Source organism: Neltuma alba, unplaced genomic scaffold (assembly GCF_004799145.2).
Source record: "Neltuma alba isolate B1F8T4 unplaced genomic scaffold, ASM479914v2 tig00002457_pilon, whole genome shotgun sequence".
NCBI lineage: Eukaryota > Viridiplantae > Streptophyta > Magnoliopsida > Fabales > Fabaceae > Neltuma > Neltuma alba.
This window is the reverse complement of record NW_021632867.1, coordinates 150123-160558: the sequence shown is the minus strand read 5'-3', so window position 1 is coordinate 160558 and position 10436 is coordinate 150123. Positions and strand designations below refer to the sequence as shown.

Genomic DNA, 10436 nt, shown 5'->3' with positions numbered 1-10436 from the left:
ATTAGAGTAGTATCATTATTTTAAGCCGATTGCATCATTCTAAACTTTTCTTTTCTTCCTGTATTGAGAATTTTACTCACTTTTTCACCACCCACTCCTCAAATATCGTACCAAATTCTCCGGGTCCTTCTTATTAGGGAAAATGACATTGAGGTCCCATGGAGAACAAAATACAGCAAAAAGGTCCCCTGAAATGTCATAATTTTTCTGAAGTCCCAAAGGGACTTAGATGCAATTTTCAGAATCTGTAAATTACTCTCTTGCCCTGCCCTAAGCCATCAGAAACGAAGCAGCAGCATTTCATTTTGGGTGAGACTTCCCGCGCAATATGCTTGAGAAAGAAGACATTGGGAAAGAGGGAAGCAGCCATTGATGATGAATTTCCATGTGAATCTCCACAAACTTTCAGGTGTGAAACTTTCTTTCCTCTTCTCTCCTACCTTTCTTGACAGATTGTGCTTTTGTTTGGAAATGGGAAATGAAAAAATCGTTTTTGTGTTTTTGGGTTGCTTGTGGGTGGTTTTGGAAATGGGATTCACAAGTTAATCAATAGAAAAGCTGTGTTTTTGGTTGGTGTGTGTTAGTGATTTAAGTTGGGTGTGTAGGATAATCATGGGTGCTCTGTTTTTGAGTTGCTTGTGGGTGGTTTTGCTCTGTTCTGATGCTAGTTCAGTGGCAAAGGAAGAAAAAGATGAAGGTTAGTGAGGGTAGAAACCCTTAGCACGAAATGGGATTGTGTTGTCAATCAGGCCGCGATTGTTGTCAATGTGTGCCGCTACACTTGTCAATGTAGCTCCTTAAGTTGTCAATGACAGTTGCGTGCTGGTTGATAGAGGTTTGAGTTACTGATGGTATTTCAAAGCTTTTGTTTTTGGTTTAGGATTCAGATGTTAATGAATGGAAAAGCTGTGGTTTTTGTTGGTGTGTGTTGTGATTTAAGTTGGGTGTGTAGAATGATAATGGGTGCTCTGTTTTTGGGTTGTTTTTGGGTGGTTTTCCTGTGTTCTGATGCTAGTTCAGTGGCAAAGGAAGAAAAAGATGAAGGTTAGTGAGGGTAGAAACCCTTAGCACGAAATGGGATTGTGTTGTCAATCAGGCCGCGATTGTTGTCAATGTGTGCCGCTACACTTGTCAATGTAGCTCCTTAAGTTGTCAATGACAGTTGCGTGCTGGTTGATGCAGGTTTCAGTTACTGATGGTATTTCAAAGCTTGTGTTTTTGGTTTAGGATTCAGATGTTAATGAATGGAAAAGCTGTGTTTTTTGTTGGTGTGTGTTGTGATTTAAGTTGGGTGTGTAGAATGATAATGGGTGCTCTGTTTTTGGGTTGTTTTTGGGTGGTTTTCCTTTGTTCTGATGCTAGTTCAGTGGCAAAGGAAGAAAAAGATGAAGGTTAGTGAGGGTAGAAACCCTTAGCACGAAATGGGATTGTGTTGTCAATCAGGCCGCGATTGTTGTCAATGTGTGCCGCTACACTTGTCAATGTAGCTCCTTAAGTTGTCAATGACAGTTGCGTGCTGGTTGATGCAGGTTTCAGTTACTGATGGTATTTCAAAGCTTGTGTTTTTGGTTTAGGATTCAGATGTTAATGAATGGAAAAGCTGTGTTTTTTGTTGGTGTGTGTTGTGATTTAAGTTGGGTGTGTAGAATGATAATGGGTGCTCTGTTTTTGGGTTGTTTTTGGGTGGTTTTCCTTTGTTCTGATGCTAGTTCAGTGGCAAAGGAAGAAAAAGATGAAGGTTAGTGAGGGTAGAAACCCTTAGCACGAAATGGGATTGTGTTGTCAATCAGGCCGCGATTGTTGTCAATGTGTGCCGCTACACTTGTCAATGTAGCTCCTTAAGTTGTCAATGACAGTTGCGTGCTGGTTGATGCAGGTTTCAGTTACTGATGGCGACTACGTCTGGAAAACATCTATTTTGCTTTGTTCACATAGGGGGAAAGTTTATAAATGATGGAGAAGATAATATGAGATATGTGGGAGGTAGTGTAAGAACAACCAATGTAAAGGAGGGCACAAGTTATGAAGAATTGAAAGAAATTATATCATCAATTGCTGGAAAAGAAAGCAACTCATTTCTTCTGAAATTCTCTGTTGTGTTTGATAAAAAAACTTTTGTGGAGTTGGTAGATGATGATGGGGTGGAACATTTGATAAAGTTCAATGAAGAAAGTGGTCATGTGTATGTCGAAGAAAATGAAAATGAGGACCACATAGAAGCAACAAGAGATAATACAATGGAGGAGCAAGATGTGTAAGTATAGTTTAAGAAAACTGTTATTGTGATTTCTTAGTATGTCAGTTGTTACTGTATTGCTACCAACTTGTCAATACATGCACCCTGACTTGTCATTTTTTGCAGGATTGATCAATCATTTGGAGGTGTCAATGAATTGTCTATGTCTCCACCTACCTTATTTGATGTGATTGGAGAGCCACAATCAATTCCTTGTGCTGTTGAAATGATCCCAACACCTACACCACAAATGAATTCCACAAAATGGAAGGATTTGATTATTGGAGAAGGACAAATATTTCCAAATGCCACTACTCTCCGGAAAACATTATACAAGTACAGCTTATGCCAGAAGTTTTCGTACGTTTTCATTAAGAATAATCAGCAAAAGATCATTGTGAAGTGCAAGGTTGATGGTTGTCCATGGTATATGGGTGCATATTCAATGGGAGCACATCAAGATACTGAGTTTTTAACTATCAGAACGTACAAAAGTGAACACATTCATCATGCACAGGACAACTTAATTGTACCTCACTCAGGAAGGTCAAATTTAGCTGCTTCGATTGTGATTGATGACTTGAGGTGCAATGTTGACAAGAGTCCTAATGAAATCAGAAAGGACTTGTATAAAGAATATGGAGTGCAATTGAACTATACTCAAGCATATAGGGTTAGGAAGAGAGCACTAATGGAATTACATGGTCGAGTAGAAGATTCTTATAAGGTAATCCCTTGGATGTGTGAGAGACTCATGGAAACTGATCCTGACACAGTTGCAAGATGGGAAGGCTCAGATAGCAACCGATTTGAGAGGCTATTCATTGCATATGGATGCTCAATTAAAGGCTTTGTGGAAGGTTGCAGACCAATTATTTATATAGATGGATGTCATTTGAGTGGTCCTTACAAAGGAACTTTATTATCAGCTTGTGCATTTGATGCAGACAATGAGTTGTTTCCTTTAGCATATGGTATTGTTAGCGGGGAAACAAATGATGAATGGACTTGGTATCTACAGAATCTGAAAGAATAACCAGATCAGCACAAGTGACAATTGTCTCAGATCGGAGTAATGCTATTATCGGTGCTGTCAAGACAGTATTTGATGGTGATAGACATGCTTTTTGCTATCGACATGTGAAAGAAAATTATAGTGCGCAGTATGTGAAAATCAATAGAGGTGTGAGACGGACCTCAGAAAATAACAAGGAGAATGCACTTAATTTACTTGATGGAATTGCATATGCAAGGCATGATAATGAGTTTAATGTTGCAATGGGAAATTTAAGATTGTTTTGTCCTCAATTGGCACAATGGGTTGAATCTCATGGGGATGTGGATAGATGGGCGCAAAGTAAATTTCCTTTTAAGAGATGGGATAACATCACCAATAATCTTGCTGAGTCTTTTAATGCATGGATGTTGAAAGAAAGGAAGCACGCCTTGCCGGTTTTGATACAAGAGCATCAAGAGAAGTTGGCCAAGAAGATGGTTGCTAGCAAAATGGGGATGAAAAGCTGGAAAAATGGTGTAGGACCCAATATTGAATCAAAGTTGTCGGAACAAATAGCAAGAGGTGCGTGTATGGAGGCAACATATTATGGTGATGACCATATTTCGGTGCAGACAATACGTGAGGGACGCATCATCTATGTTGCTGTTGATCTGATTTCTCACAGATGCACATGTTTGGCATGGCAAATGAGTGGAATACCTTGTCCACATGCTTGTGCAGCAATCAAACTAGTTCACCGTAGTGTGTATGATTATGTAGATGATTGTTACAAATTGTCCACACAGGAGAAAATATATGCAAATAGCATGAGGCCAATTGCAACACATGATTGCCCACAGCCTGATGCACCTACTGTGAGTCATATGCTGACCCAAACATTCTTGCATCCACCGATAACCAAAAGGCCTCCAGGAAGGCCAAGGATTAATAGGATAGAATCTCAGTTCCAAAATAAGAAGGTTTATCATTGTGGAAGATGCAAAGAGCCTGGACACACTGCCAAGACATGCAAGAACCCAAATCCCAGCTGAGAACATATTGAAGTCAGCTATTTTTTGTATATGGATGTGAAGAGAATATTTTGTAAATGGGTGTGAAGGAAATTTTTTGTAAATGGATACACACCACTGGTTAGTTTCATTATGACATGCAACCCCTATGTTTTTTTTGGGATGGGTTGTGAAATAGGTGTAGTTTCATGTATATGAAAGTGTAAATGAAAGTTGGCTATGAATTGGCATGTTACATTGTACTGTCATTTTAGTTGTCATTACCTGCACCCTGAGTTGTCACTAGACCTGTAATGACTTGTCAATCATTGCACTACGACTTGTCAATGAATTTGCTGATGTAAGTTGTCAACAACATGAATTCAAGTAACATAACCTTTTTGACCATGAAATGATATTTACAATCACTTTGTCATATTATATTTTGGTTGTATGGTTATATATAATCATTATTAATGAAGTGTCAAAAACTTACCTCTCCCTTGTCCCCTGTCAGTGGTGGCTCTGTGACATGTCAATGGAGCACTGTTGCTTGTCAATAACAACACTGTCCCTTGTCAATGGTTTATCCGGTTACTTGTCAATGGAGCTCTGTGACTTGTCAATGCAGCACTGTGACTTGTTAATGGCTTCACTGTCCCTTGTCAATGGAGCACTATGACTTATCAATGGAGCTTTGTGACTTGTCAATACAGCACTGTGACTTGTTAATGGCAACACTGTCCCTTGTCAATGGTTGCACTATGACTTGTCAATGGAGCTCTGTGACTTGTCAATGGAGCACTATGACTTGTTTGTGTGAACATTGTCCCTTGTCAATGGTCGCTGTCAAGAGAGCATTGTGACTTGTCAATGGAGTACCGTGACTTGTCAATGGTTGCACTATGACTTGTCAATGGGGCACTGTGACCTGTCAATGGGGCACTGTGACTTGTCAATGGAGCACTATGACTTGTTTGTGTGAACACTGTCCCTTGTCAATGGTCGCTGTCAAGAGAGCATTGTGACTTGTCAATGGAGTACCGTGACTTGTCAATGGTTGCACTATGACTTGTCAATAGGGCACCATGACCTGTCAATGGGGCACTGTGACTTGTCAATGGAGCACTGTGACTTGTTTGTGTGAACACTGTCCCTTGTCAATGGTCGCTGTCAAGAGAGCATTGTGACTTGTCAATGGAGTACCGTGACTTGTCAATGGTTGCACTATGACTTGTCAATAGGCACCATGACCTGTCAATGGGGCACTGTGACTTGTCAATGGAGCACTATGACTTGTTTGTGTGAACACTGTCCCTTGTCAATGGTCGCTGTCAAGAGAGCATTGTGACTTGTCAATGGAGTACCGTGACTTGTCAATGGTTGCACTATGACTTGTCAATAGGGCACCATGACCTGTCAATGGGGCACTGTGACTTGTCAATGGAGCACTATGACTTGTTTGTGTGAACACTGTCCCTTGTCAATGGTCGCTGTCAAGAGAGCATTGTGACTTGTCAATGGAGTACCGTGACTTGTCAATAGTTGCACTATGACTTGTCAATAGGGCACCATGACCTGTCAATGGTGACTTGTCAATGGAACACTGTGACTTGTTATGAAATTCTTATATTACTTGTCATTAACTCCTATTATATTAGTTGTTATTTTGGATAACTGACGTTGTTTTATAATTAAGAATGTAATAAAACCCTAACAAATTAGTATTACAATGTGATGACAAAGGTAATAATATTATAAACATAACCTGATCAGTTTGTTACAAAATGACCTATTTGCTAATCATCTTAACAACACATATCATGGGCTAAGAGAACAAAAAATTCATAGACCACTCTATCTCCTCTTCTTGGTCTTGTTGTAGTCCGATAGCATCGACATCACTTGACTCCCATGTTCATTACTTGGATGGGTCACCAACCACCACAAACAGCCAACCTTCAACTCTTGTAGCTCATCATTAGAGTATCGTGGCATTGTATATCCTGCATCATCCCGAACGGTGCCATCCCACTCTTGTAGCCAAGAGATAACATGAACTCCACATGAATCACTACCAAGCAAATTGAATATGTTAGCGCCTTGCAATTGTTATTGTGAACAAAAACAACATAACACAATCGAACAGAACATCTACACTTACGTATCATTCTGCACATAGACTTTAGCCCATTTCACTTCGTTGTCAATTTCGTCCTCATTGGCAAACAATTCTGGCTTAACAGCACGTAGCATCGAATGGAAACAGTTCATCTGGAAAAAACACACACGCACATAATGAACATCCAGTGACAACTCACAGAGCATGTAGTGACAAGGGACAGAGCATCCAGTGACAACTAACAAAGCATCTAGTGACAACTACCAGAGCATGCAATGACAACTACTACAGCATCTAGGGATAACTAACAGAGCATCCCGTGACAACTAGCATAGCATCCAGTGACAAGGGACAGAGCATCCAGTGAAAACTAACAGAGCATCTGGTGACAACTAACAGGGCATCCAGTGGCAACTAATATATCATCCAGTGACAAGTAACAGATCATTCAGTGACAACTAACAAATAATATATCATCCAGTGACAAGTAACAAATCATCCAGTGACACCAAGCACAACATCCAGTGACAACTACCAGAGCATGCAATGACAACTAGCACAGCATCCAGTGACAACTACGACAGCATGTAGTGACAAGGGACAGAGCATACAGTGACAACTAGCATGGCATCCAGTGACAAGTAACAGATGATCCGGTGACAACTAGTATAGCATCCAGTGACAACTACCAGAGCATGTAATGACAACTATGCAGACTGCTACTAACAATTATAATAGTCATTGACAAGTATAAAAGCTGTAAATAACTACTCACAGTTTGTGTTGCCATGAACTGTTTGGGGTCGAACTGCCTTTTACTTGTCCTCTTTTTCTTCTTCTTTGCGTCATGTTGTTGCTCACCCCCCTTCTTCTTTGCTTCTTCTTCCTCGGCTTGTAATCTCATGAATGTGATGCTATCAACCAACGAGTCAAGGGCGTGGAAGGTCATGGTCTTTGTCTCAAAAACATAACAAAACCAATGATCTTCAAATAGAGTAGGACCAAAAATGAAATCGCAATCCCCGATATTGTATCCAATATATTCAGGTAATATTTCTTTTTCATGGTCCTCCCATTTCCACCTTAAAGGATTCGCCACCATTTTCTGCATGAAATCTGCAGAAAATATATGACGGTTGACTCGCCCATCTTTTTCCTTTTGATCTCCAACGAATGTCTTCGCCACCATAGTCATAAACTGAAATTGCAAATACAAACAAATTACAACTCCTTAGCATGCAATAACTCATTCTGATATTAACTATGTACGTGTGACTCACCCTGTCGTTTATCCATCTTCTACGTTGGAGACATTGCAACTCACCACGGGTTAGGAAGTATCCATACATCGATACAAAGTATCTAACACAAATGAAACAATTATGAAGTTAGTAAATTCAGTAAATTCTGTAACATAATACAAAATTGGTCACCAAAACATAATACTTACTGCTCTTGCTCCTCATGGTTACACCTTGCTGTGCACATGTCAAATAAAGCTTGCCTATCATCAATTGTTCTCTTTTTCCAGCCTTGCTTTTAAATTCCAGAAATGGAGACCTAAGAGCTTTCCCCTTACTTATCACCCTTGTAGATTTCCTCACATGTTCGCTCCCTTCCCCTTGGGTGGCCTCATCCGCTTCTTTGTCCTCTTCATCTTCTTCTTCTCTCTTATTTTCTTCTTCATCTTCTTTGTCCTCATTTCCCTTCTCTTTTTCCTCTTCATCCTCTTTTTTTTCCTTGTCATGTGATTCTTGTCCACCCATCTCCTTTTCTGATTGAGCTTCTTGCTCTTCTTCTTCATTCCTATCATCTTGTGATTCAGATTCTTCTTCTTCATTTCTGTCATCTTCTTCCTCATCCTCTGAATCACTTTCTTTCTCAACTTTTTCCTCTTCTGCTTCAGATTCTTCTGCCTCATCTTTGTCCTCTTCACTTGCATTGCCACTACCCTCCATTAGTCTTGACTGAAGGGCCATCATTTCCTCCCCCAGCATAGACACTAATCGAGTATATGTCTTTTTGATCTCCTATACAAATCAAATTCAGAACAGTAAGCAACAGTAGAAAAACAAAAAATTAATCATTAAGCCCACAAGTCCACATACCGGGTGAGTTAAATTTTCAGGATCAAATTTGGTGGATTGCTTTGCCGGATGCAAGAGTCCTCGATTGCTTTCCTTCTCCTCCTTAACTCTTTGCTGCACTTTCTTTTCATCCCAATATGCAACAGCATCCTTTACATGTGCAGCTTTTGTTTCTCCCAATGGAAAATTTTGTAGACAATATAACTGCATGTGACATGAATGATAAGTTAACAGCAACCATTGACAACATTCAGACCATCAAATGACAACAGAAATATACAAATTATTGTAGCACTTACCATTAGGAAGTATAGACAACCTGGCACATTCTTCTTCTTCTCAGTCAACTTGCCTTTTTCCAATTGTTTCTTGTACACTCCAATCCCCTTATATAGTTCATGCAACACATAAGAGGACCAATCAAACTTATCCAATCTATCCTTTGTTGATAGTATTACCTTCAACAAATAATCACCCACACAAATACTTGCATTAGGACATAACAATGTTCCCAATGCATACATGACAAACAGCACCTCAAAATTTTCATCTTGGTTCTCCTCAGTCAACAATGATGCTATCTTCTTGTATGGAATATTGCCATACACAATCCTCCACTGCTTGAACACTTCATCTTCATTATTCACAACTACTTTAATCTCTTCTCCGTCAAATGGTAGCCCCAGAAATTCATGCACATCTTTTGCCCTCATTTTCCTTGTCTTCCCTCTTATGGAAATGTTGTTTGATGCAACATCAACTGCAGACATAAACTCTCCACACAATTCTCTTTGAATTGTGTGACAACACACTTCAACCAACTTGTCAAACCCTATTTTTTTCAGCCTATCCATCAGTTCCTTCCTTTCTTTGATGTGCTTGCAAACTTGCATGAATTGTTTTGGTGCACATCTTGTATAGAAAGGAACAATATACTTCTTGGACTTGGTGGGAGGTCTTTGTGCCTTAGCCCTTTCACAATATTCCTCTCTTTGTTGTTCTGATAATTTATCCCATGCCTTTCTCACTTGTGCATTTCCTGCTTCAAGTGATTTGTACTTCTTTGAGCTTTTCTTGTAGAATTCCTCCGTAAACAAGGCATAACCGGAGAAATTACTGCTTCTTTGTGCATCCTTCCCCATCTGGCAATTCTGCTCAAATCCTGAACCCCAACTCTTTCAGACCACAGCAAACTTCTCAAACTAGTTCCAGAAAGATATACCAAAAGAGGGGTTTTTCCAGGTTTCTCAGTATGTCAACAAATGAAACGCTTAATTAGTGATAAAAAGATTCAATTTTTCACCAATAAATGAAAGGCTGCATCATGCATAATTCAGACGCAATCATCAATATGATAATAGAAATCCCAAAAAGGAAAGTAGTAACAATTACAGACCAAACAATCTTGACAAATACTTTGAACTCCAAACAAGGCACATCAATTATTCAGCCTCAAATCTGATTCTTCCATATTATCATATTCTAGTTATTTACCATTTACGCATTTCATACCTCATCTCATCATGTATCATTCTTCTTACAAGCCTTCTTGGAAGTGCTTTTAGAAGGCTAATGCCTCATCATGTATCATTGTTTTAAACATGCTCCAATACGCATACCATCTTATGGTCAAGGGAAAAAAAAACATGGGCCAAGCATAATCAAAAGCATCCAGCCGTATTTGATGCAAATATTCAGCAATGATCAAACGCAACAACAAACTGCCAAGACATGCTTTTCTGATTCATATGATTTTACCTTCTTCAGTGTCGACAATGCCTCTGTGTGCGAAAAGAAATTGTGAGAATAGGAGCTCTGCTTCAGACGCCGATCAACGGAGCCACCAGGACGACTCCTCTTCGCTTGAAACGCAAATGACCGCAGCCACAACGATGATCTTCACTTCGCTTCTGATGCCGATCAACGGAGCCACCACAACAAGCTCGACTTCGCTTCAAATGCAGATGAACAGAGCCACAACGAC

At 39.7% G+C, this 10436-nt stretch overlaps 2 protein-coding genes across 2 annotated transcripts; one reads left to right on the top strand and one right to left on the bottom strand.

Moving 5' to 3' along the window:
- The first annotated feature begins 2237 nt into the window (after window positions 1-2237).
- LOC114728945 (uncharacterized) lies at window positions 2238-4285 on the top strand. Its single transcript, XM_028915893.1, has 3 exons — window positions 2238-2254; window positions 2363-3096; window positions 3258-4285. The coding sequence occupies exons 1-3, from the start codon at window positions 2238-2240 to the stop codon at window positions 4283-4285; spliced, it is 1779 nt and encodes a 592-aa protein (XP_028771726.1).
- A 2699-nt stretch (window positions 4286-6984) lies between these two features.
- Window positions 6985-9594, bottom strand: LOC114728933 (uncharacterized). Its single transcript, XM_028915885.1, has 7 exons — window positions 8752-9594; window positions 8474-8656; window positions 8239-8395; window positions 7816-7897; window positions 7646-7727; window positions 7141-7563; window positions 6985-7050 (listed from the first exon to the last, which is right to left on the bottom strand). Exons 1-7 carry the CDS (start codon window positions 9592-9594, stop codon window positions 6985-6987), a joined length of 1836 nt encoding a protein of 611 aa, XP_028771718.1.
- Window positions 9595-10436: the final 842 nt, after the last annotated feature.